This window comes from Lepidochelys kempii, chromosome 28, assembly GCF_965140285.1.
Source record: "Lepidochelys kempii isolate rLepKem1 chromosome 28, rLepKem1.hap1, whole genome shotgun sequence".
NCBI classification, from domain to species: domain Eukaryota; kingdom Metazoa; phylum Chordata; order Testudines; family Cheloniidae; genus Lepidochelys; species Lepidochelys kempii.
This window is the reverse complement of record NC_136407.1, coordinates 1,570,911-1,596,871: the sequence shown is the minus strand read 5'-3', so window position 1 is coordinate 1,596,871 and position 25,961 is coordinate 1,570,911. Positions and strand designations below refer to the sequence as shown.

The 25,961-nt window shown below is 66.6% G+C and overlaps 2 protein-coding genes across 7 annotated transcripts; one reads left to right on the top strand and one right to left on the bottom strand.

Moving 5' to 3' along the window:
• Positions 1-1,093: 1,093 nt before the first annotated feature.
• Positions 1,094-14,635, top strand: TNK1 (tyrosine kinase non receptor 1). 3 transcript variants are annotated; one of them, XM_078850882.1, is made up of 14 exons: positions 1,094-1,182; positions 4,730-4,899; positions 5,069-5,142; positions 5,701-5,889; positions 6,627-6,779; positions 7,366-7,634; positions 8,797-8,923; positions 9,504-9,650; positions 10,556-10,650; positions 10,855-11,055; positions 11,977-12,053; positions 12,580-12,926; positions 13,281-13,376; positions 13,553-14,635. In XM_078850882.1, exons 2-14 carry the CDS (start codon positions 4,737-4,739, stop codon positions 13,673-13,675), a joined length of 2,061 nt encoding a protein of 686 aa, XP_078707008.1. In that variant the 5' UTR covers positions 1,094-1,182; positions 4,730-4,736; the 3' UTR covers positions 13,676-14,635. The 3 variants fall into 3 exon arrangements, with proteins under 3 accessions (XP_078707008.1, XP_078707007.1, XP_078707009.1); XM_078850881.1 differs by having other exon boundaries at positions 4,727-4,899; XM_078850883.1 differs by lacking the exon at positions 5,701-5,889 and having other exon boundaries at positions 4,727-4,899.
• A 298-nt stretch (positions 14,636-14,933) lies between these two features.
• On the bottom strand, positions 14,934-25,715 carry PLSCR3 (phospholipid scramblase 3). 4 transcript variants are annotated; one of them, XM_078850847.1, is made up of 6 exons: positions 25,629-25,715; positions 24,409-24,451; positions 20,566-20,786; positions 18,561-18,722; positions 17,285-17,446; positions 14,934-16,379 (listed from the first exon to the last, which is right to left on the bottom strand). In XM_078850847.1, the coding sequence occupies exons 1-6, from the start codon at positions 25,632-25,634 to the stop codon at positions 16,317-16,319; spliced, it is 657 nt and encodes a 218-aa protein (XP_078706973.1). In that variant the 5' UTR covers positions 25,635-25,715; the 3' UTR covers positions 14,934-16,316. The 4 variants fall into 4 exon arrangements, with proteins under 4 accessions (XP_078706973.1, XP_078706971.1, XP_078706974.1 ...); XM_078850845.1 differs by lacking the exons at positions 24,409-24,451; positions 25,629-25,715 and adding an exon at positions 20,980-24,384; XM_078850848.1 differs by lacking the exons at positions 24,409-24,451; positions 25,629-25,715 and adding an exon at positions 21,444-24,382.
• Between the last annotated feature and the right edge of the window lie 246 nt (positions 25,716-25,961).

Sequence of the window (25,961 nt, the reverse complement as noted above, 5' to 3'; positions counted from 1 at the left end):
AGGGCCTGGGCTGGGGAAGGGGAGGGGGCGGGGCATGGGCTGGGTTTTTTGTGGGGGAAGGCGGATGGGGTGTAGTGGGGTCTGATGGGGGAGAACATGGGGAGGGAGGGAGGGGGTGGAATGGGAATAGTGGGGGAGGGAGAAGGGGGATGGAAAGCCAGGGAGTGGGGGGACGCGGCACTGAGGGGCCCCTGCGGCTGGGGGGCGGAGGTCCGGGCGAGGTGTGTGGGGGAGGTGACCCATGGGGCTGATGTCTGGATTTTCTCTCCGCAGGTTCCGGTTCTACCCGGTGCCCGAGTGACCCCCCCCACCCCCAATAAATGGGCTTCCCCTCCGGGCCTTGTCCTGGCAGCAGCCATCTCTGGGGGTGCACCCGAGGGTGTGGGGGCATGGTCTCGGGCATGAAAGGGTGTGGGAGCTGGGTGGCCCATGTGCAAGGGCATGGGGCAGGGTGGCAGGCGTGTGAGGCCCAAGGCACAGGGCAGGGTGGCAGGCGTGCGAGGGCATGGCAGCAGGGTGGTAGGCGTGCAAGGCCCAGGGCAGGGTAGCAGGCGTGCAAGGCCCAGGGCATGGGGCAGGCGGCTGGGCGTGCAAGGCTCAGAGCATGGGGGCAGTGTGGCGGGCAGGCGAGGGACCAGGGGGGCGTAGGGGGGGCAGGGGGACGGCCGTGCAAAGGTGGGGGGGCAGGGCAGCGGGCCGGCCAGCTTGTGCACTTGTGGGTCCCACCTGGCCCTTGTGCCATGCATGCCTCGCACGGGGCTTGGCGTGTCAGAACGGCACCGCGTGTCGGGAGCGTGTCACACGTCCCCACCGGCCCATGTTATCTCCCCCCCACACACACACACACAGACCCCATGACACAAGGGTGAGGGGGCCCAGTGGGGCACATGCCCCCTCCCCCCTGTTCTAAGGTGTCCCATGCGTGATGTGCCCCACGTGACACCCAGGGGGCGGTGCCTACCTGGCCAGGTGTCAGGTGTCCCTGGGACTCAGCAGGACCCGCCCAGGTGTGTGTGGGGAGGGAGGGAGCGGCCGGGAGCTGGGGCGCCATTGGTGGCAGCAGTGGGATGGGGAGGAGCTGGCGGAGGGGGAGGGGGGAGGAATCTACTGGGGACTGAGCCCGAAGAGAGACGCAGAGGAGAGAGCGAGGGAGAGGGACCCCCCTCCCCTCCCCCATCCCAGGTGAGCCCCAGCTGGGGGGGCACAAAGACCCCCCACACACACACTTTCCTTCCGCCTCCCTCCTGCGGGTCTTGTTCCTTCCCTCCGCCTCCCCCCTTCTGACTTCCTCCCTTTTCAATTCCCTTTCCCAGCCCCCGCGCCCGTCCCTCCTTCCCCCGGGCCGCTCGTCCCTCCACTCCTCCCTGGGCTCGTTTCCCCTTCCCTCCTTTCTCCTGCTCCGTCCTGCCTTTGTATTCCTTCTCCATTCCCTCCTTTCCCCCTTCCCGCTTTGCATTTCCCCCTTTTCTTTCTTTCTTTCTTTTTTCATCCACACTCCTTTCTTTTACACTCATTGCTTTTTCACTCATTGCTTTCTTTCCTTCCTTCTTTTGTTCACACCCATTGCTTTCTTTATTTCACTCATTGCTTTCTTCCACACTCATTTCTTTCTTTCCTTCCTTCTTTCTTTCTTCTCTCACTCATTAATCCTTTTTCTTTCTTTCTTTCATCCACACTTCCTTCTTTCTTCCTTTCTTTCTTTCATCCACACTTCCTTCTTTCCTTCTTTCTTCCTTTCTTTCTTTCATCCACACTTCCTTCTTTCCTTCTTTCTTCCTTTCTTTCTTTCATCCACACTTCCTTCTTTCCTTCTTTCTTCCTTTCTTCCTTTCATCCACACTTCCTTCTTTCACACTCATTTCTTTTTCACTTATTGCTTTCTTTCCTTCCTTCTTTTGTTCACACCCATTGCTTTCTTTATTTCACTCATTGCTTTCTTCCACACTCATTTCTTTCTTTCCTTCCTTCTTGCTTTCTTCTCTCACTCATTAATCACTCTGAGATAGCGCGTTCATCCACACTTCCTTCTTTCCTTCTTTCTTCCTTTCATCCACACTTCCTTCTTTCCTTCTTTCTTCCTTTCATCCACACTTCCTTCTTTCACACTCATTTCTTTTTCACTCATTGCTTTCTTTCCTTCCTTCTTTCTTTTGTTCACACCCATTGCTTTCTTTATTTCACTCATTGCTTTCTTGCACACTCATTTCTTTCTTTCCTTCCTTCTTTCTTCTCTCACTCATTAATCCTTTTTCTTTCTTTCTTTCTTTCTTTTTCTTTCTTTCTTTCTTTCTCACTCCCTCTACACCTCTGTCTCCTCATTTCCCCATTCCTTCTCCCTTAAGCCCGTTCCTTTACTCCTCCCTTCCTTCATTCGCCCCGTTCTCTGTTCCCTTCCTTCCTTGGGTCTTTCACTTCTTCTTTCGCCTTCCTCTTTTCCCTCCCCACCCTCCCCTCTAGCCCTCCTGGCAGTGAACGTGTCCCCCAGCCCAGCAAGCCCCATGATTTACCCCTGGGGTCCCAGAAACCGGTATGACACCCCCAAAGGGGACGGGCCCCTGCCCCATTCCCCGCCCCCCTGAGCCAGCCAGTCCCTGCCTGGGGCAAGGTGGGAGCTGGTGCCCCCTAGAGGGGACAGGCCCCTGCCCCATTCCCCGCCCCCCTCAGCCAGCCAGTCCTGCCCTGGGGCTGGGGGGGAGCCGGCGCCCCCTATAGGGCCTGACGGGGGCAGAGCCCCAATGGGACGGGTCCCTATGTCTGGCATCCGCTTGTGTCAATATTTGTCCTAGAGTCTGAACTCGGCCCTGGGTTGTCATCAGTCTGGGGAAGGAGAGGGAAGGAATCGGCCCATGAAGCCAGGAAAGGGTTAATAGCCCCCCAAATTGGGGGGTAGGGAATGAGGGGATCCCCCCCAAACCTTCCCCCCAACTCATCCCCTGGCCCTCTCCACATCTTCCCCCCACCTCACCTGCTCCCCAAACCTTTCCCCAAACTCACCCCAATTCTCCAGAACCTTTGCCCCCCAACTCACCCCCCCCCAAAAAATATTCACCCTGGAAATTCAGACCCAACTCGCAGCCCCACCCCATTGGCTTTAGGGAGGCGTCCTGGGGCCTGGTCGCGGGCCGCTTTGTGTCGAAGCGTTTCAACCCTTGGGGTGACTGTCAGTGGCGTTGTGACACCCCACCGCCCCGCCCAGGGAGTGGGGTGCTGTGGGGCAGGGAGCGGATGGGTTCAGAGCGGGTTTCCACATGTCCTGAGTGGCTTCTCTCCCCACAGCCAGGGAGAGAACCCAGGCGTCCTGGCTCGCAGCCCCCGCCCGCTCTAATCCATCAGCCCCGACTCCCCTCCCAGAGCCGGGGAGAGAACCCAGGAGTCCTGGCTCCCAGCCCCCCCTGCTCTAACCCACCAGGCCCCACTCCCCTGCCAGAGCAGGGGAGAGAACCCAGGAGTCCTGGCTCCCAGCCCGCCCTGCTCTAACCCACCAGGCCCCACTCCCCTCCCAGAGCAGGGGAGAGAACCCAGGAGTCCTGGCTCTCAGCCCCCCTGCTCTAACCCACCAGGCCCCACTCCCCTCCCAGAGCAGGGGAGAGAACCCAGGAGTCCTGGCTCCCAGCCCCCCCCCCCCCCCGCTCTAACCCACCAGGCCCCACTCCCCTCCCAGAGCAGGGGAGAGAACCCAGGAGTCCTGGCTCCCAGCCCCCCCTGCTCTAACCCACCAGGCCCCACTCCCCTGCCAGAGCAGGGGAGAGAACCCAGGAGTCCTGGCTCCCAGCCCCCCCTGCTCTAACCCACCAGGCCCCACTCCCCTGCCAGAGCAGGGGAGAGAACCCAGGAGTCCTGGCTCCCAGCCCCCCCTGCTCTAACCCACCAGGCCCCACTCCCCTCCCAGAGCAGGGGAGAGAACCCAGGAGTCCTGGCTCTCAGCCCCCCTGCTCTAACCCACCAGGCCCCACTCCCCTCCCAGAGCAGGGGAGAGAACCCAGGAGTCCTGGCTCCCAGCCCCCCCCCCCCCCCCCGGCTCTAACCCACCAGGCCCCACTCCCCTCCCAGAGCAGGGGAGAGAACCCAGGAGTCCTGGCTCCCAGCCCGCCCTGCTCTAACCCACCAGGCCCCACTCCCCTCCCAGAGCCAGGGAGAGAACCCAGGAGTCCTGGCACCCAGAAAACCCTGCTCTAATCCGCTACACCCCCCAGGCTGAGGGGTGTGTGTGTGTGTGTGGTCTGGATGCGGGTGCTGTATGTTTCCCCCCGGGGCTAGGGCAGAGCAGTCAGGCGGGTTGGCGCAGTGGCAGGGAGTCCCGCAGGCCCCAGGGGGTGAGTGGGAGGGGGCAAGACAAGACCAAACAATGAGGCTGCCCTGAGAGAGGGAGGAAAACAGCTCCCAGGTGCTGACATAGCATAACCCGCAGAGAGACACACGGTCGCCCGAGGGGCGTGGCTGGGAGCTTCTCTGTGCCTCAGTTTCTCTATCATAGAAAGGGGGTTCCTTTCTCTGTGTCGATTGTAACAGGGCAGGGACTGTCCCATACTATGTGTCTCTTGATTGACCGGTGCGACGGGGCCCCGATGTCGGTCTGGGGGGGTCTGGGCAGCGCCGGGGGGGATGAGGCCCCGATATCGGTCTGGGGGGGTCTGGGCGGCGCCCGGCGTGACGGGGCCCCGATCTCTGTTCTCCGTCTCGGTGGGGACGCCCCGGGCGTCTCCGTCTCACCCGGCCGTGCCCCCAGCAGGTGCCCGATGGCCCTGGACGACGGCCCCGACTGGCTCCTGGCGCTGCTCACCGAAATCCAGCTGGAGCAGTTTTACCACAAGATCCGGGACGAGTTACACGTCACCCGCCTGGCCCACTTCGACTACGTCAAACCCTCCGACCTCGACCACGTTGGCATGGGGCGCCCCGGTAGGTGTAGGGGGGGGCCCAGGGCTGGGCTGGCAGGGGGCTGCAGGTCAGGGGTGAGGGGCACCGGCAGGGCTGGAGGGGGGCAGGGCTGGGCTAGGAGGGGCTGCGGGTCGGGAGTGAGGGGCACCGGCCGGGCTCCCCCTTTCTAACCGCCAGCCCCCCAATTCAGGTCAGCGGCGGCTGGAAGACGCCATCAAGCGCAGGAAGCAGCAGGGGCCGCGCCCCAAGTCCTGGGTTTACAAGGTTTGGCTTCACCCCTCCCCCATCCTCACAGGAACCCTGGTGTCCGGGGGGCAGAAAATCAGAGCCCCCCCGCTCGAGCCAGCCTGGTGTGCGTCGGCAGGCGGGGTGCGGGCTCTGGGAGCCAGGACTCCTGGGTTCTCTCCCTGGCTCTGCGGGGGGAGTGGGGGCTGGTGGGTTAGAGCAGGGGGGGCTGGGAGCCAGGACTCCTGGGTTCTGTCCCCGGCTCTGGGAGGGGAGTGGGGGCTGGTGGGTTAGAGCAGGGGGGGCTGGGAGCCAGGACTCCTGGGTTCTCTCCGCGGCTCTGGGAGGGGAGTGGGGGCTGGTGGGTTAGAGCAGGGCAGATGGGAGCCAGGACTCCTGGGTTCTGTCCCTGGCTCTGGGAGGGGAGTGGGGGCTGGTGGGTTAGAGTAGGGTGGGGCTGGGAGCCAGGACTCCTGGGTTCTCTCCGCGGCTCTGGGAGGGGAGTGGGGGCTGGTGGGTTAGAGCAGGGGGGGCTGGGAGCCAGGACTCCTGGGTTCGCTGGCCATTAAGTGGTGTGCACGTCTTTCTCTCGGTCAGATGATCGGTGGCCCGAGGACCCAGGAGCCGGGGGAGGGGCCCTCCCGCCCCCCCGCTCCCCGCCCGGACTCGGACACCTCCCTGAAATGTCTGATCAGCGAGTGGGACCTGCGCCTGGGGGAGCGGCTGGGGGACGGCTGCTTCGGGGTGGTGCACCGGGGGGAGTGGACCCCGCCCGGCGGGGGCACCGTGAGTTGCCGGAGGGGGGTGTCTGGGGCCTTGTGCGGGGTGGAGAGACACGGGGGGGCTGTGTCCGGTGTCCCCCAGGAACAGCCAGGGGACTCCCATCCCATTTGGGCCGCAGGGCGGGGGGAAAGATCCGGAGACGAGAGCCGAAAATCGCGAGATCGGCGCCGGCCATCACGGGATGGCCGGCCCGTTTGACCCCCGGGATCTCAATGCCGCCCCCTGCCCCGCCGACGAGCCCCCTTTCCCGTGCGGCTGTGGGGCGGGATGGTCCCCGGGGCGAGGCCTGGCTGGGGCCCCGCTCTGTGAGCCAGGGCCCCAGAGCTTCTCCCGGGCCCCGAACTGAACCCCGGCTGAGCTCCCGGGGCCCAAGGACGAGGTGGTGGGGGTCGGGGGGTGCCAGTTCGATTCCCCCCCCCCCCGGTGGCAGAGATGGCAGGCAAGGCAGAGAGGGGAATTGGAAAGGGTGGGACGGATGGAAGGGAGGACGGAGGGGTACGGAGAGTCTGGGGGGATGAAGGGGTGGGGGAGGGAAGACAGTGGGGTGGGGGAGGCCGTGGGGAGGGAGGGGGCTGTGCGGGGAGGGGGTGTGGGGCTGGTCCCATCTGTTTCCCCCTCTCCCTTCTCTTCTGGCTGCTGCTTCCCTTTCTCCCCCCCCCCCTCCATTCCTCCCTTTGTCCACCCCTCCAGCCCCCCCCCCCGATCCCCCCCAGGAACTGACCCCCACCCTGCCCCCCCAGCTCTCCGTGGCTGTGAAATCCCTCCGCTCCGACGTCAGCACCGACCCCCTGGCGCTGGTCGACTTCCTCCGCGAGGTGAACGCCATGAGCGGCCTGGAGCACCCCCATCTCCTGCGGCTCCACGGGGTGGTCCTCAGCCAGCCCCTCAAGATGGTGAGCGGGGCCCGGACGCCGGGGTTCCCTCGCCGGCGCTGGGGGGAGAATGGGGGCTGGTGGTTAGAGCCGGGGGGGCTGGGAGCCAGGACGCCTGGGTTCTCTCCCTGGCTCTGGGATGGGAGAGGGGGCTAGTGGTTAGAGCAGGGGGGGCTGGGAGCCAGGACTCCTGGGTTCTCTCCCTGGCTCTGGGATGGGAGAGGGGGCCGGTGGGTCAGAGCAGGGGGGCTGGGAGCCAGGACTCCTGGGTTCTCTCCCTGGCTCTGGGATGGGAGAGGGGGCTGGTGGTTAGAGCAGGGGGGCTGGGAGCCAGGACTCCTGGGTTCTCCCCCCGGCTCTGGGAGGGGAGTGGGGGCTAGTGGTTAGAGCAGGGGGGCTGGGAGCCAGGACTCCTGGGTTCTCCCCCCGGCTCTGGGAGGGGAGCGGGCAGAGGTGGGTTAGAGCAGGGTGGGACTGGGAGCCAGGACTCCTGGGTTCTCCCCCCGGCTCTGCGAGGGGAGTGGGGGCTAGTGGTTAGAGCAGGGTGGGGCTGGGAGCCCGGACGCCTGGGTTCTCCCCCGGCTCATCACCGCTCCGCTCTGGGCAGGTCATGGAGCTGGCCCCGCTGGGCTCCCTGTACGACCACCTGCGCCCGCCCTACCCCCTGCACCGGCTCTGGCTCTATGCCCTGCAGGTGGCCCAGGGCCTGGCTTACCTGGAGTCCAAACTCTTCATCCACCGGGACCTGGCCGCCCGCAACGTCCTGCTGGCCTCCGAGGAGCAGGCCAAGATCGGCGACTTCGGCCTCATGCGGGCGCTCTCCCGCCGGGGCGACCGGTACATCATGTCCGCCCACCGCAGAGTCCCCTTCGCCTGGTGAGAGGCCTGCCCTGCTCCCCAGGGCGGCGTAGGGGGCGCCGGGGGCGGGGCGGGGGGCTCGGCAGGGGGCGCTCTCCCCCGGCAGGCGGGGCTGGCCCCAGGGCGGCGTAGGGGGGGGCCGGGGGCGGGGCGGGGGGCTCGGCAGGGGGCGCTCTCCCCCGGCAGGCGGGGCTGGCCCCAGGGCGGCGTAGGGGGGGCCGGGGGCGGGGCGGGGGGCTCGGCAGGGGGCGCTCTCCCCTGGCAGGCGGGGCTGGCCCCAGGGCGGCGTAGGGGGGGCCGGGGGCGGGGCGGGGGGCTCGGCAGGGGGCGCTCTCCCCCGGCAGGCGGGGCTGGCCCCAGGGCGGCGTAGGGGGGGCCGGGCGTGGGGCGGGGGGCTCGGCAGGGGGCGCTCTCCCCCGGCAGGCGGGGCTGGCCCCAGGGCGGCGTAGGGGGGGCCGGGGGCGGGGGGCTCGGCAGGGGGCGCTCTCCCCCGGCAGGCGGGGCTGGCCCCAGGGCGGCGTAGGGGGGGCCGGGGGCGGGGCGGGGGGCTCGGCAGGGGGCGCTCTCCCCCGGCAGGCGGGGCTGGCCCCAGGGCGGCGTAGGGGGGGCCGGGGGCGGGGCGGGGGGCTCGGCAGGGGGCGCTCTCCCCCGGCAGGCGGGGCTGGCCCCAGGGCGGCGTAGGGGGGGCCGGGCGCGGGGCGGGGGGCTCGGCAGGGGGCGCTCTCCCCCGGCAGGCGGGGCTGGCCCCAGGGCGGCGTAGGGCGGGCAGGGGGCGGGGCGGGGGGCTCGGCAGGGGGCGCTCTCCCCCGGCAGGCGGGGCTGGCCCCAGGGCGGCGTAGGGCGGGCAGGGGGCGGGGCGGGGGGCTCGGCAGGGGGCGCTCTCCCCCGGCAGGCGGGGCTGGCCCCAGGGCGGCGTAGGGGGGGCAGGGGGCGGGGCGGGGGGCTCGGCAGGGGGCGCTCTCCCCCGGCAGGCGGGGCTGGCCCCAGGGCGGCGTAGGGGGGGCCGGGGGCGGGGCGGGGGGCTCGGCAGGGGGCGCTCTCCCCCGGCAGGCGGGGCTGGCCCCAGGGCGGCGCTAGGGGGCGCTGTGGGTTGGGGGGCAGGAGGCGGGGCAGGGGGTGCTGGGGGGCAGGTTTCTCTCTCTCGCTCGCTTTCCCTGAGGTGTCTTCTCCTGCCCCCCAGGTGCGCCCCCGAGAGCTTGCGCTCCGGCACCTTCTCCCACGCGTCCGACGTGTGGATGTTCGGGGTCACCCTCTGGGAGATGTTTTCCTACTGCGAGGAGCCCTGGATGGGGCTCTCGGGGCGACAGGTGAGCCTGGGGGGGCCGGGCTTGGAGGAGAACCCAGGAGTCCTGGCTCCCAGCCCCCCCTGCTCTGACCCACCGGCCCCCACTCCCCTCCCAGAGCCGGGGCGAGAACCCAGGAGTCCTGGCTCCCAGCCCCCCCTGCTCTGACCCACCGGCCCCCACTCCCCTCCCAGAGCCGGGGCGAGAACCCAGGAGTCCTGGCTCCCAGCCCCCCCTGCTCTGACCCACCGGCCCCCACTCCCCTCCCAGAGCCGGGGAGAGAACCCAGGAGTTCTGGCTCCCAGCCCCCCCTGCTCTGACCCACCAGCCCCCACTCCCCTCCCGGAGCCGGGGCGAGAACCCAGGAGTCCTGGCTCCCAGCCCCCCCTGCTCTGACCTACCGGCCCCCACTCCCCTCCCAGAGCCGGGGAGAGAACCCAGGAGTCCTGCCCCCCCCCTGCTCCAACCCATCCACCTTTGCTCGGGGAAGGACTCGGGCTCCATCCAGTGGTGGGGGTGGGTAATGCAGCCCTGGCCGGGGGCGGGGGGAGGGGGCGCTGAGGTGCTGGAAATTTACACTGTCCTTGCCCCCCCCGCCCCCCAGATCATGCTGAAGGTGGAGCGCGAGGGGGGGCGGCTGGAGCGCCCCGAGGATTGCCCCCGGGGGCTGTACGGCCTGCAGCTGAAGTGCTGGGCCCACAACCCCGACGAGAGACCCCACTTCAGGGACATCATCGCCCTCCTGCATGAGGTGAGAGACCCCCGGGGGGGGGCCCCGCCCCACAGCTAGCCCCCCTGCCCTGCCCCCCACGCTGCCCCCTGCTGCGGTCCCCTGCCCCACAGCCAGCCCCCCTGCCCTGCTCCCCACGATGACCCCCGCTGTGGTCCCCTGCCCCACAACCGGTGCTCCCTGCTGCAGTCCCCTGCCCCACAACGAGTCCTCCCTGCCCCCCACGGCGCCCCCTGCTGGGGTCCCCCCTCACAGCCAGCCCCCCGCCTTGCCCCTCATGGTGACCCCTGCTGAGGTCTCCTGCCCCACAGCCAGCCAGTGCTCCTGCCCCCCACAGTGCCCCCTGCTGGGATCCCCTGCCCCACAGCCAGCCCCCTACCCTGCTCCCCTCGGAGCCCCCTGCTGCGGTCCCCTGCCCCACAGCCATCCCCCCCCTGCCCTGCCCCCATGGCGCCCCCTGCTGGGATCCCCCAATTCACAGCCAGCCCCCCTGCCTTGCCCCCCATGGTGACCCCTGCTGTGGTCCCCTGCCCCACAACCAGTCCTCCCTGCCCTGCCCCCCACGGCACCCCCTGCTGGGATCCCCCACCCCACAGCCATCCCCCCTGCCCTGCCCCCCATGGCGCCCCCTGCTGGGATCCCCCGCCCCACAGCCAGCCCCCCTGCCTTGCCCCCCATGGTGACCCCTTCTGCGGTCCCCCGCCCCACAGCCAGCCCCCCTGCCCTGCCCCCCACAGCGCCCCCTGCTGGGATCCCCCACCCCACAGCCATCCCCCCTGCCCTGCCCCCCACGGCGCCCCCTGCTGGGATCCCCCGCCCCACAGCCAGCCCCCCTGCCCTGCCCCCCACGGCGCCCCCTGCTGGTGTCGTCCTCCCTCCCCGCCCAGCCCGATGAGTGGGATTAACCCTTTCCCTTCTGTTCTCAGCTCCGTCCCCGGGAGGTGAGAGCCGCTCACGACTTGAATGAACCGGGGTGGCTGAGACTAGAAACCAACGATCTCATCACGGTGATAGAGGGCAGGTGAGCCCGGACGCCTGGGTTCTTTCCCCGGCTCTGGGAGGGGAGTGGGGGCTGGTGGGTTAGAGCAGGAGGGGCTGGGAGCCCGGACGCCTGGGTTCTTTCCCCGGCTCTGGGAGGGGAGTGGGGGGTGGTGGGTTAGAGCAGGAGGGGCTGGGAGCCAGGACTCCTGGGTTCACACCAGTTCCTGCCCCCCACCCCATGCAGCCCTGAGTCTTCGACCTGGCGGGGCCAGAACAGGCGGACGCTGCAGGTCGGGATCTTCCCGGCCTCAGTGGTGAGCCCGGAGGAATCGCCCCCCTCTGGGGTGCCCCGGATCAGCCTCCCCGTCCGCAACAGCTTCCAGCACGTGGGGCACGGAGACCTGGACCCCGGCCGCAGCTGGGGGGCCCCTGACCGCATCAAGGAGTGAGTGTGGGGCAGGGGGCGTGGCTGAGGGTAGAGGGCGTGTCACTTGGAGGGAGGGGGCATGGCTGGGGGAGGGGTGTGTGTGCTTTGGGGGCGTGGCTGAGGGAAGGGGGCGTGGCTGTGTGGTAGGGGGCGAGGCTGTAGGGGAGGGGGCGAGGCTTCAGGGAAGGGGTGTGGCTACAGGGCAGGGGAGAGTCCCTGCGAAACGGGAGGGGGCGTGGCTGTGTGGTAGGGGGCGTGGCTGAATGCGGGAGGGCGTGGCTGAGGGAACCGGAGTGTTTCTGCAGGAGGGAATTGGGTGTGTCTGCAGGGCAGGGGAGGGTTTCTGCAAGGGGCAGGGGGCGTGGCTTCAGGGAAGGGGTGTGTCTGCAGGGCAGGGGAGGGTCTCTACAAGAGGGAGGGGGCGAGGCTGACGGAAGGGGGCGTGGCTGTGTGGTAGTGGGCGTGGCTGAAGGCAGGGGCGTGGCTGAGGGAAGGGGAGGGTCTCTGGAGGAGGGGAGGGGGCGTGGCTGCAGGGGAGGGGGCGTGTCTCTCAGGGAGGGCTGGGGGTGTTGGATGGGAAGGGGCGTGGCTATGGAAGGAAGGGGCGGGTCTCTGAGGGAGGGGGCGTGGCTGTTGCGGAGGGGTGCGGCCACACAGGTGGGGAAGGTTGGGGCGTGGCTGTGTGTGATGGGGAAGGGATGCGGCTGGCTCTAAAGGGGGGGGGCTGTATCAAGGGGATGGGCCTCTCCCTTGCACCCCACCCCCGCTCTTCCATCTCCCCCCAGGGGTTTCCGTGACACCCTCTAAGTGTGGGGTGGGTTGTCAACTGGGGCAGGGACCCCCAAGTTCTCCCCCCCCTCCAGGCAGGACCTGGGAATTAGCCTCCGAGGGCCCATGTCATTCACCCTCCCTCCCCCCGCCCGCGTGTCCCCCTCCCAGGCTGAAGGGGAAGCCCCGAGACCCTAAAGATCCCGGCGGGATCAAGCCGGGGGCCCAGCAGCTGATCCGGCTGACGCGTGAGTATCCGGCCCCCCCGGCGGGGGCGCTGGGGGGGGCAGGGTGGGCACAGCCCTGCCCCTGCCACATGGGCTGGAAAGGAATGGGGAGAGAACCCAGGAGTCCTGGTTCCCAGCCCCTCCCCCGATCCAACCCACCAGCCCCCACTCCCCTCCCGGAGCCGGGGAGAGAACCCAGGAGTCCTGGTTCCCAGCCCCTCCCCCAATCTAACCCACCAGACCCCACTCCCCTCCCGGAGCCAGGGAGAGAACCCAGGAGTCCTGGTTCCCAGCCCCTCCCCCAATCTAACCCACCAGACCCCACTCCCCTCCCAGAGCCAGGGACAGAACCCAGGAGTCCTGGCTGCCAGCCCCCCGCTCTAACCCACCGGCCCCCACTCCCCTCCCAGAGCCAGGGACAGAACCCAGGAGTCCTGGCTCCCAGCCCCTCCCCCGATCTAACCCACCAGCCCCCACTCCCCTTCCAAAGCTGGGGAGAGAACCCAGGAGTCCAGCACTGACTCAGTTTCCCTTTTCTCCTTCCTAGGTCTCTCTAAGAGTCTGGACTCAGTGTCAGATTTAAGCGTCCTTCAGACGAAACCCAGGCGTCCGGGTGAAGATCTCGCCTTCCTGCCTCGTCACCTCGGCAACCCACCATCCCGCCCACCATGGGAAATGGGGCTCCGGCCCCTGGAGATGCCCCCGAAGTCACGGCCTGCCCCTCGGCCCAACCAACCCCGCAGGACAGATGCTCCCCTCCAGCAACCTAGGGACAGGAGGGAGGCAGGGGGGGCCAAGGCCTCTGGGGGGGCCCACAGGGCCGCAGTGGGGGTCATGGGGCCCCCATGTAGCGGGCAAAAGGGCAACAGTGACATGGAGCGGAAAATCAAAGAGGTGAGTGACTGAGGAAACAACCCAGGGGTCCTTGCTCCCAGCCCCCCCTGCTCTAACCACCAGACCCCGCTCCCCTCCCGGAGCCAGGGAGAGAAGCCAGGAGTCCTGGCTCCCAGCCCCCCCTGCTCTAACCACCAGACCCCGCTCCCCTCCCGGAGTCAGGGAGAGAACCCAGGAGTCCTGGCTCCCAGCCCCCCCTGCTGTAACCACCAGGCCCCACTCCCTTCCCAGAGCCAGGGAGAGAACCCAGGAGTCCTGACACAGGGTCCCTCTCCCAGGCAGTGTGGGGGGCTGGGGGGCGGAGGCTGGGGGCCGGTGCCCCACCCCAGCAGGGTCTCGGCCTCTCGTCTGCAGGTGGAGGAGAAGGTCCACGGGGTGACGGTGGACGAGTGTCGCGAGGCGCTGAGGCTGCACGGCTGGGACACCCAGAGAGCTGTCGAGGAGCTGAAGGTGGGAGACCACCCCCCCCCGCTCTGAGGCCGGAGGGGAGCCGGCGCCCCCTCGAGGGGACAGGCCCCTGCCCCATTCCCCGCCCCCCTGAGCCAGCCAGGCTCCGCCCGGGGGCCGGGTGGGAGCCGGCGCCCGCTAGTGGGGACAGGCCCCTGACACGCCCGTTTCCCCGGCAGGTTGACCAGCTGTTCCACATCAGCCCGCACTCCCGGGACGAATGCCGGCGCATCCTGGAGAAGCATCGCTGGAACCTGGCCATGGCCTCACGCTACATCCTGAGCCGTGGCCTCCGGGCCTGAAGGGGGCGTCCCCCACCCCAGCAGGGCCCAGGGACGGCCTCGGCTTCCCGCCTCCGCCTGGCCTGGGCCTTCCGGCCTTCCAGAGCCACAGAGAGAACCCAGGAGTCCTGGTTCCCAGCCCCCCTTAGTCTAACCCACCAGCCCCCACTTCCCTCCCAGAGCTGGGGAGAGAACCCAGGAGTCCTGGTTTCCAGCCCCAGCCCCACCCCCTTCTCTGACCCACCAGCCCTCACTCCCCTCCCAGAGCCAGGGAGAAAACCCAGGAGTCCTGGCTCCCAGCCCCCTCTGTTCTAACCCACCAGCCCCCACTTCCCTCCCAGAGCTGGGGAGAGAACCCAGGAGTCCTGGCTCCCAGCCCTCCCTGCTCTAACCCACCAGCCCCCACTTCCCTCCCAGAGCTGGGGAGAGAACCCAGGAGTCCTGGCTCCCAGCCCTCCCTGCTCTAACCCACCAGCCCCCACTCCCCTCCCAGAGCTGGGGAGAGAACCCAGGCGTCCTGCGGCTGGTTGTGAGCTGCTTGCGTGGCTTAAGCCTGCCAGGGTTGCGTGCGCATTTCGGGAGGGGCGCGAGGGTATTGGCGTTGTGTGCATGGAAGTCGGTGACGCTGCGTGTCGTCTGTTTTTGCATGTTCCCCCCGTGAGGGTGTGGAGCTTGCCCCATTGTGTGAGCATTTCGGGGGAGACACACGATTGTGGGTCTGGGGTGCGTGTGTGCACACAGCTGCGGCCAGGCTTGTGCGTCTCTCGCAGGTGACGGTGTGTCCGCCCCCTTCCCGGGGTTCGGGATTTTTCACGAGACTTGTGCGTGATGAATGGGGGTGTGCAAAGCTGGCCGTGTGCCAGGTGGTGTGCGCCTTGCACATGAAGGGGTGGGCCTGCGAGCCGGGCCCTGTGTGTTCCTACTGTACAGTTGTTAGGGGTGTTGTGTATATATTGTGCACTGCAATAAAGGTGACCTCGAGTCCAGCGTCCCAGGTAGCGTGATTGGGCCCCCATGGGACCCCCAGGACCTCTTCATCCCACCTGGAATGGGCCATGTGACCTTCACCCTCCCTGAAGTGGGGCAGGGCAAGATGGGTGGGAGGTGGGGGTACCGGGGTGGTGAGCACAGGAGGAGTTGTGGGGGGCAGAGGGAGATGGATTTCGGGGGACAATGAGGGGTGGGGGGAAGGATATGGGGGGCAGAGAGGAAGAGGAGAGAGAGCACGAGGAAGGGGCTCACGGACGAGGAGCCAGGACAGAGGAGCCGTGGACACCCAGGGTCTTAGCCTTTTATTGGTTTTGGTTGCCCGTGGAGGAACGCCCAGCAAAACCCTCCGTCGAGAGACAAGGTCCAGTCCCCTCCTCTCCTGCCCGTGGGGGAGATTCCCCTTCCTCTCCCCTCCCCTCCAGTCTCCTCCCCCCTCACGAACGAAAGACACAGTGGAGTTGTCCAAGGTTGTCGTCTCTCGCGTTGGCCAATAGGGCTCCATCTTGGGTTGGCTTCCATCCATCGTGGCCAACCTCCCACCATCTTGGGTTGGCTTCCATCCATCGTGGCCAATCGCCCTCCATCTTGGGTTGGCTTCCATCCATCGTGGCCAACGTGCCTCCGCGGTTGGTATGACTATCTTAGCCAAGGCTCCTCCATCTTGGGTTGGCTTCCATCCATCGTGACCAACTTCCCTCCATCTTGGGTTGGCTTCCATCCATCGTGACCAACTTCCCTCCATCTTGGGTTGGCTTCCATCCATCGTGGCCAACGGCCCTCCATCTTGGGTTGGCTTCCATCCATCGTGGCCAACGTGCCTCCGCGGTTGGCATGACTATCTTAGCCAAGGCTCCTCCATCTTGGGTTGGCTTCCATCCATCGTGGCCAACAGCCCTCTAGCTTGGGTTGGCTTCCATCCATCGCGGCCAACGGCCCACCATCTTGGGTTGGCTGGCCTCTCTCTTGGCCCACATGACGCCACCGTGGGTTGGCATCATTTCATGCTGGCCATAGCTCCTCCATTGGTCAAGCCAACCCTATCCTTCCTCCACTGTGGCTTGACGCCCCTCCCTCAGCATCAGGAATTCAGGGGAACCAGGGGGAACCCCATTAAAAAGCACCATGATGCTCCCCCCACAAAGCCCCCTTTAAGGTTCAGCGCAAGACACTTTGTTATAAGCGATAAATACACAAAATACAGAATGAGAAATATCTATAGTTAAGAGATTTGGCTTCGGGATGTTGCCACCACTGGCTTGGTGTTGAAGGGACCCCCCCTCAGCCGACAGGTGGGGGCAGGGGATATGAAGGCCCCAGGAACTTGGCAGCCAATGGAGGCCAGAGTTTCCTGTCTGGGTGAAGGTCCTAAAGACGCCTTGGTGGGAGAAGGCCTGGGGCTTGATGTTCTTCACATACAACCAAAAGAGCCCCCATCGTGCTGTATACCGAGCCCCATGGCACAGGACACACCCACACCCGCAGGCCTCCTTGCCGCCTCTGCAAACAGTCTCACTGCCCTGACACCCACGCCAGCCCATAAACACGCTGTCCTATTCATAAAGACCCCTCATTGGTGTTAGAGATGAGATGGGAGCCCCTGTTGGTGTCAGCAGTGGGATGGGGGGGTCCTCATAAGTGGCAGCGAGTGGGAGGTGCGGGGGTCCAGCTGCTTCTAACTGCTCAGCACCGTGCTCCTCTGGCTGGTCTTGCCCACCTTCTCGAAGAACATGTAATCCTGGGGAAGGAAAAAGAGAAGAAGAGGGCTTTGAACAGACACAGAGTCTAGTGCTTTCCAAATCGGCCGATCTCCAATCTCGGGGTGGGATCACCATGGAAAGAAAACGGGTCCTGGCCCCTGCACCCAGGGGGCTCCGGTTATGAGAAGAGGAGGTGGGGTGGTGGTGGAATGGCGGAAGAGGGCAGGTGGGGAGAGGTGGGTGGAGGGGGAGGTAGGGCAGGCTGGTGGCATGAAAAAGAGGTTGGCTGGTGGCAGCAATGGGACGAGGGAGGGCATGTTGGTTGGGGTGGAAATGGGGGAGAGGTTGAATGAGGTGCTTGGTGGGAGAGGTGGGATGGCTATTCATTGGTGGGAGCGGTGGGATGGCTATTCACTGGTGGCAGAGGTGGGATGAGGATGGCAAAGAGGCACTACGTGACAGTTGATGCGAGTGGGGGGAAGGGGAAGTTAGGGTGGCCAGTGGCAGTAGCGGGGGGAGGGCGCTCACTTGTGGGACCGATAGACTGGGGAGAGGGTGATCTCCCGTGGGCTGTAATCCGTTGGCCTATTTTGGTTGTTGGGTTTCGTGTGTGGGTACAGGATGGGGCTGGTGGCCTGTGAGATACAGGAGGTCAGACAAGATGGTCCCTTCTGGCCTTAAACTCTGTGACGGTTGGGGGCGGGGGTGGAAAGGGAAGAAACTGGCTGTATTGGTCGGTGGACGGGGAGAGAGGGTGGGCAGGTTGGTTGGTGTCACACATCGGATGAGGGCAGAGGTCAACTGGTAGCAAAACAGAAGAAGGTGATTTGTCGACGGGGGTGGTGGGATGGCGAGGTTGGGTTGATTGGTGGTAGCGGGGGGATGGAGAGGTTGGGTTGATTGGTGGCAGAGATGGGATGGAGGGGAGCGGGGGGGCACTCACGATGAGGAAGCAGGCCCCCAGCAGCACGGCCTTCATCTTGACGTCCAGGTCCACGGGGAACTGGATGCCGAAGACATCGGTGTCGGTGAAGACCTCCTTGAGCAGCCCCCCCCACTGCTTACTGATCCGGCCCACGCCCCGCGACTCATCGCTCGTCTTCACCTGTGGGGAGGGGAGCAGCACCGAATGTGAGTCAGACGCTGCCCCACGGGGCCCACGAGAGACCATTACCCGCCCCACTCCCCCCCGCAAGGGACAATGCCCTTTGGGGCGCGCCCAATGCAGGAAGTCCCGCCCCTGAGGCAGTTCCTGAACAGGAAGTGCCTCAGCTGCCAATCCTCCCTGCCCTGTACACCCGTAGTCCAGGCCCCATACAGGAAGTGCCCCCATAGCTCCTCCCCCTGGGACATGCCAACACAGGAAGTGCCCCAGAAAGCCCTCCCACCTGACGAAGCCCCAGTGCTCCTAGTCCCCCACCTAGGCCGAACCCATCTACCACCACAGCCCCCCATCTCGGACATCCTCCCCCACACCCCATTCCTGTATCCTCCCCAAGCACCCCCTCCTCCAACTACCCTCCCACACCACGATGCAAATTCCCCCCATCCAGCCCCCCAACACCCCTCCACCGAGACGCCTACCCCAGATGCCCCGTGTCCTGCCCCCCAGATGCGTCCCCTCCACCGAGACACCAACCCCAGACGCCCCCCCATCCAGCCCCCCAGATGCGTCCCCTCCACCAAGACACCAAGCCCAGACCCAGATGCCCCCCGTCCTGCCCCCCAGATATGCCTTCTCCACCAAGACGCCAAGCCCAGACCCAGACACACACCCATCCTGCCCCCCAGATATCCCCACTCCACCAAGACACCAACCCCAGACCCAGAAGCCCCGTCCTGTCCCCCACATGCCCCCCCTCCACTGAGATGCCAACCCCAGTCCCAGATGCCCCATCCTGCTCCCAGATATACCCCCTCCAGGCCCAGATGCCCCCCCGTCCTGCCCCCATCCACCGACACCAACTGCAGACCCAGATGCCCTGTCCTGCCCCCCACAGGCCCCCTCCAGGCCCAGATGCCCCTCACCCTGCCCCCTCCCACCGAGATGCCAACCCCCGGCCCAAACACCCCCATCCAGCCCCCCAGATACGCCCCCCTCCACTGAGACGCCAACCCCAGTCTCAGACGCCCCCCTATCCTGCCCCCCAGATAAGCCCCCTCCAGGCCCAGCTGCCCCCCTCCAAAGCGAGGCCAACCCCCGCCCGGCCCCCCGCTACCTCGAAGTTGACGTCCCCCCCGCAGCGGAAGACACAGCAGGGCCCCAGCACCCGCAGCACCGTCTGCTTCTGGGCGTCCTGGACGGAGAACTTGGGGGTGAAGGGGTGCCAGGTCTGCACCACGTGCCCGATCGTGGTGCCCGGGGGGCACTGCACCTCCAGCTGGGGGTGGGGAGGGCGGGGAGAGACACACACCAGGCAGGGGTTAGAATGGGGGCGGCAGGGAGAAACCCCCCGCCCCGTGTCCCCACCGAAACCAGCCCCCCGGGAGTGGGGCTGGGAGTCCTGGAGATTGGGGGGGAGGCAGTGGGGGGCCCAGATTTGTGGGGGGTCATGGGGCGCTTGCCTCCCGGGGGGGGGAGCCGGGTGGCGGGTGTGGGTTCCCTGAGCGGGCGGGGGGGGTACACTGGGGAGCCTAGGCTGGGAAAAGAGGGGTCAGGGCAGAGGGGGAGCCCCGGGAGGGGAGGGGGGTACCTGGGGCTGTGGGGGGGTAGGAGCCGTGCCTGGGGCCAGGGCGTTGCGGGGAGAGATAGGAGAATAGCACAGGACTGGGGGGGGGGGATTGGGGCAGCAGGGCGCCAGGGTGGTGGGTCATGGGGGGGCAGTAAGGTCAGAGAGGGACATGGGGGGTGCAGCGGAGGGCAGAGGGAGAGACACAGGGGGGCACAGCAAGGTAAGGGAGGGACACGGGCAGGACACAGGGGTGGTACAGGGGTGGGGGAGGGACACAGGCGGGGTGCGGGGGGGACCAACAGGGAGGGACACAGAGGGTGCAGCGGGGTGGGGGAGGGACATGGGCAGGACACGGGTGGGGTGGGGCAGGGACGTGGGGGTACCCGGGTGGGGGAGGGACACAGGCAGGACATAGGGTGGTGCCAGGGTGGGGGAGGGACACGGGGTGGTGCTGGGGTGGGATACGGGGGGGTTGTCAGTGTGCGGGAGGGACTCGGGGGGGGGTACCAGGGTGGGGGAGGGACACAGGTAGGACACAGGGGGGTTGTCAGGGTGTGGGAGGGACACGGGGGTGGGGCCGGGGTGGGGGAGGGTGCCGGGATGGGGGAGGGACACAGGGGGGTTGTCAGGGTGCGGGAGGGACTCGGGGGGGGGGGGTACCAGGGTGCGGGAGGGACACAGGTAGGACTCAGGAGGGTTGTCAGGGTGCGGGAGGGACATGGGGGTGGGGCCGGGGTGGGGGAGGATGCCAGGATGGGGGAGGGACACAGGGGGGTTGTCAGGGTGCGGGAGGGACTCGGGGGGGGGTGTCAGGGTGGGGGAGGGACACAGGTAGGACTCAAGGGGGTTGTCAGGTTGCGGGAGGGACACGGGGTTGGGGCTGGGGTGGGGGAGGGTGCCGGGATGGGGGAGGGACACAGGGGGGTTGTCAGGGTGCGGGAGGGACTCGGGGGGGGGTACCAGGGTGGGGGAGGGACACAGGTAGGACTCAGGGAGGTTGTCAGGGTGCGGGAGGGACATGGGGGTGGGGCCGGGGTGGGGGAGGGTGCCAGGATGGGGGAGGGACACAAGGGGGTTGTCAGGGTGCGGGAGGGACTCGGGGGGGTTGTCGGGGTGCGGGAGGGACACGGGCAGGACACAGGGTGGTGCCGGGATGGGGGAGGGACACGGGGGGGTACCGGGGTGGGGGAGGGACATGGGCCGGACACAGGGTGGTGCCGGGATGGGGGGAGAGACACGGGACAGACACAGGGGGGTGTCACGGTGGGGGAGGGACACCAGTGGGACATGGGAGTGGGGGAGGGACACAGGCAGGACACAGGGTGGTGCCGGGGTGCGGGAGGACATGGGTGGGACACGGGGGGGGTGCCGAGGTGGGGGAGGGACACGGGGGGGACACGGGGGTTGTCGGGGTGCGGGGGGTACCGGGGTGGGGGAGGGACACGGGCGGGACACGGGGGGGTTGTCGGGGTGCAGGAGGGACACGGGGGGGTACCGGAGTGGGGGAGGGACGCGGGGGTGGGGCCGGGGCCAGAGGGGGTCCGTCCCTCACCTCCTGCAGGCAGCAGGGGCACCAGCAGGAGGCGCACTTGAGGGGGCGCAGGAGGTGCAGGGCGGGGCGCCCCCCCGGCTCGGCCAGGCTCAGCCGGAGGCGCCGCAGGGACCCGCAGCAGTTGCGGGTGCAGCAGTCGCTCTGCTCCTCGGCCTCGAAGAGCCGCCGGCCCAGCCCGTCCCGCAGCTCGTACTTGTTGGCGGTCTCGAAGCCGATGACGGCTGGGAGGGGAGGAGGGGAGACAGTTACGGCCGTGACACTGCCCTCGCCGACCGTCATGGCCGCCCTCGTCGCCCTCACACCCGTCATGGCCGCCCTCGTCGCCATCACCAACCGTCATGGCTGCCCACGTTGCCAACCGTCATGGTCGCCCTCATTGCCATCACAACCGTCATGGCTGCTGTCATCACCAACCGTCACGGCCGCCCTCGTCGCCATCACAACCGTCACAGCCGCTGTCATCAGCAACCGTCATGGCTGCCCTCGTCGCCATCACACCCGTCACGGCTGCTGTCATCACCAACCGTCATGGCCACCCTCGTCGCCATCACAACCATCACGGCCGCCCCTCGTCGCCATCACCAACCTTCACGGCCGCCCTCATCGCCATCACCAACCGTCATGGCCGCCCCTCGTCGCCATCACACCCGTCATGGCCGCTGTCATCGCCAACCGTCATGGCCACCCCTCGTCGCCCTCACACCCATCACGGCCGCTGTCATCGCCAACCTTCACGGCCGCCCCTCGTTGCCATCACAACCATCACGGCCGCTGTCATCGCCAACCGTCATGGCCACCCCTCGTCGCCCTCACACCCGTCATGGCCGCCCTCGTCGCCATCACAACCTTCACAGCCGCCCCTCGTCGCCATCACCAACCTTCACGGCCGCCCTCGTCGCCATCACCAACCGTCATGGCCGCTGTCATCGCCAACCGTCATGGCCACCCCTCGTCGCCCTCACACCCGTCATGGCCGCCCTCGTCGCCATCACAACCTTCACAGCCGCCCCTCGTCGCCATCACCAACCTTCACGGCCGCCCTCGTCGCCATCACCAACCGTCATGGCCGCTGTCATCGCCAACCGTCATGGCTGCCCTCGTCGCCCTCACACCCGTCATGGCTGCCCTCGTCGCCATCACACCCGTCACGGCCGCCCCTCGTCGCCAACCTTCACGGCCGCCCCTTGTCGCCATCACACCCGTCACGGCCGCTGTCATCGCCAACCTTCACGGCCGCCCCTTGTCGCCATCACAACCATCACGGCCACCCCTCGTCGCCATCACCAACCGTCATGGCCACCCCTCCTCACCATCACACCCGTCATGGCCGCTGTCATCGCCAACCGTCATGGCCACCCCTCGTCGCCCTCACACCCGTCACGGCCGCTGTCATCGCCAACCGTCATGGCTGCCCTCGTCGCCCTCACACCCGTCATGGCTGCCCTCATCGCCATCACACCCGTCACGGCCGCCCCTCGTCGCCAACCTTCACGGCCGCCCCTTGTCGCCATCACACCCGTCACGGCCGCTGTCATCGCCAACCTTCACGGCCGCCCCTTGTCGCCATCACAACCATCACGGCCACCCCTCGTCGCCATCACCAACCGTCATGGCCACCCCTCCTCACCATCACACCCGTCATGGCCGCTGTCATCGCCAACCGTCATGGCCACCCCTCGTCGCCCTCACACCCGTCACGGCCGCTGTCATCGCCAACCGTCATGGCTGCCCTCGTCGCCCTCACACCCGTCATGGCTGCCCTCGTCGCCATCACACCCGTCACGGCCGCCCCTCGTCGCCAACCTTCACGGCCGCCCCTTGTCGCCATCACACCCGTCACGGCCGCTGTCATCGCCAACCTTCACGGCCGCCCCTTGTCGCCATCACAACCATCACGGCCACCCCTCGTCGCCATCACCAACCGTCATGGCCACCCCTCCTCACCATCACACCCGTCATGGCCGCTGTCATCGCCAACCGTCATGGCCACCCCTCGTCGCCCTCACACCCGTCATGGCCGCCCTCGTCACCAAACGTCATGGTCGCCCTCATTGCCATCACAACCGTCAGGGCCGCTGTCATCACCAACCGTCACGGCCGCCCTCGTCGCCATCACAACCATCACAGCCGCTGTCATGGCCAGGGTGTCATGAGAGGACGGGGTGTGTGTTGTGTGTGGCTGAGTCAATGGCGTGTGTGTGTAGTTGCCATGTTGTGTACATCTGAGAGGACTGTGTGTGTGTGTCATTGGGGTGTTGTGTACGGCTGAGAGGATTGTGTGTGTGTGTGTGTGTCATCGGGGTGTTGTGTACGGCTGAGAGGCCGGGGTGTGTTGTGTGTGGCTGAGTCAATGGCGTCTGTGTGTAGTTGGCGTGTTGTGTACGGCTGAGAGGATTGTGTGTGTGTGTGTGTGTGTCATCAGGGTGTTGTGTACGGCTGAGAGGCCGGGGTGTGTTGTGTGTGGCTGAGTCAATGGCGGGTGTGTGTGATTGGGGTGTTGTGTACGGCTGAGAGGATTGTGTGTGTGTGTGTGTGTCATCAGGGTGTTGTGTACGGCTGAGAGGCCGGGGTGTGTTGTGTGTGGCTGAGTCAATGGCGTGTGTGTGTAGTTGCCATGTTGTGTACATCTGAGAGGACTGTGTGTGTGTGTCATTGGGGTGTTGTGTACGGTTGAGAGGACGGTGTGTGTGTTGTGTATGGCTGAGTCAATGGCGTGTGTGTGTAGTTGCCGTGTTGTGTATGGCTGAGAGGATTGTGTGTGTGTGTGTGTGTCATTGGGGTGTTGTGTACGGCTGAGAGGCCGGGGTGTGTTGTGTGTGGCTGAGTCAATGGCGTCTGTGTGTAGTTGGCGTGTTGTGTACGGCTGAGAGGATTGTGTGTGTGTGTGTGTGTCATTGGGGTGTTGTGTACGGCTGAGAGGCCGGGGTGTGTTGTGTGTGGCTGAGTCAATGGCGTCTGTGTGTAGTTGGCGTGTTGTGTATGGCTGAGAGGATTGTGTGTGTGTGTGTGTCATCAGGGTGTTGTGTACGGCTGAGAGGCCGGGGTGTGTTGTGTGTGGCTGAGTCAATGGCGTCTGTGTGTAGTTGCCATGTTGTGTACATCTGAGAGGACTGTGTGTGTGTCTCATTGGGGTGTTGTGTACGGTTGAGAGGACGGTGTGTGTGTTGTGTATGGCTGAGTCAATGGCGTGTGTGTGTAGTTGCCGTGTTGTGTATGGCTGAGAGGATTGTGTGTGTGTGTGTGTGTGTGTCATTGGGGTGTTGTGTACGGCTGAGAGGCCGGGGTGTGTTGTGTGTGGCTGAGTCAATGGCGTCTGTGTGTAGTTGGCGTGTTGTGTACGGCTGAGAGGATTGTGTGTGTGTGTGTGTGTCATTGGGGTGTTGTGTACGGCTGAGAGGCCGGGGTGTGTTGTGTGTGGCTGAGTCAATGGCGTCTGTGTGTAGTTGGCGTGTTGTGTATGGCTGAGAGGATTGTGTGTGTGTGTGTGTGTCATCAGGGTGTTGTGTACGGCTGAGAGGACGGGGTGTGTTGTGTGTGGCTGAGTCAATGGCGTGTGTGTGTAGTTGCCATGTTGTGTACATCTGAGAGGACTGTGTGTGTGTGTCATCGGGGTGTTGTGTACGGCTGAGAGGCCGGGGTGTGTTGTGTGTGGCTGAGTCAAGGGCGGGTGTGTGCGGTTGGTGTGCTGTGTACGGCTGGCACGGGCTGTGTGTTGTGTGTGGCTGAGAGGAGGTTGTGTTGTGCGGCGCTGGAGGGGGAGGGGGCGGGGGCGGGGGGGGTTGTGTAGCGGGGGAGGACGGTGTGGGCGCGGCACACACCCCGTGCGGTGTTTCCCTCACTCACCTTCCACCAGCTCCACTTTCTGCTGGATCAGAACCTGGTCGATCTGAAAAGAGCCAAAGGGGCCGGGGTAGGAGAGACTCAGACCCCCCCAACCCCCTCCCAGAGCCGGGGAGAGAACCAGGAGTCCGGGCTCCCAGCCCCCCCTGCTCTAACCCACCAGCCCGCATCCCCTCCCAGAACTGGGGACTGAACCCAGGAGCCCGGGCTCCCAGCCCCCCCTGCTCTAACCCACCAGCCCCCACTCCCCTCCCAGAGCCGGGGAGAGAACCCAGGAGTCCGGGCTCCCAGCCCCCCCTGCTCTAACCCACCAGCCCGCATCCCCTCCCAGAGCCAGGGAGAGAACCCAGGAGTCCTGGCTCCCAGCCCCCCCTGCTCTGACCCACCAGCCCCCACTCCCCCTCCCAGAGCCGGGGAGAGAACCCAGGAGTCCGGGCTCCCAGCCCCCCCTGCTCTAACCCACCAGCCCCCACTCCCCTCCCAGAGCCGGGGAGAGAACCCAGGAGTCCGGGCTCCCAGCCCCCCCCCTGCTCTAACCCACCAGCCCCCACTCCCCTCCCAGAGCCGGGGAGAGAACCCAGGAGTTCGGGCTCCCAGCCCCCCCCTGCTCTAACCCACCAGTCCCCACTCCCCTCCCAGAGCCGGGGAGAGAACCCAGGAGTCCGGGCTCCCAGCCCCCCCTGCTCTAACCCACCAGCCCCCAACCCCCTCCCAGAACTGGGGAGAGAACCCAGGAGCCCGGGATCCCAGCCCCCCCTGCTCTAACCCACCAGCCCGCATCCCCTCCCAGAACTGGGGACTGACCCAGGAGCCCCGGGCTCCCAGCCCCCCCTGCTCTAACCCACCAGCCCCCACTCCCCTCCCAGAGCCGGGGAGAGAACCCAGGAGTCCGGGCTCCCAGCCCCCCCCTGCTCTAACCCACCAGTCCCCACTCCCCTCCCAGAGCCAGGGAGAGAACCCAGGAGTCCGGGCTCCCAGCCCCCCCTGCTCTAACCCACCAGCCCCCACTCCCCTCCCAGAGCCAGCGAGAGAACCCAGGAGTCCTGGCTCCCAGCCCCCCCCCTCACCCCCACCCACCAGCCCCCCTCCAGTCAGGTTCACTGCCACTAAGATGCGGCCACCTCTGGGGGCGGGGCGGCTGGTGACACGGGGACCCCTCGCCTGGCGCCGAGATGCGGCCAGCTCTGGGGCGGGTCACGGTTCCCGTTTACACCCCCACTCACCTGCATTAGATACTCCAGCCCCGGGGGGATGCCGGTGGACACGGGCAGATAGGGCGTGATGGCCGAGTGGGGGTGTTGAGCGGCGGGGGTCCCCGTATGCCTGGGGCGGGGGCCTGGGCTGGACCAGCGGCCCCGTGCCCGGATTGGAGGAAGGGGTACACGTTGAATCCCAGGGTGGGGGTGGGGGTGGGGGCGGGGGCGGGGCTGGGGTATGGGGCGGAGGGGTAGGTAGCCTGGGGGTAACCTGTGAATGAAAGAGGGGGGACAGGGTTTAAAAATCAACCCCCCCCCCATCAAATTCCTCCCCCAGTATTACTGGTTACACAGGGACCC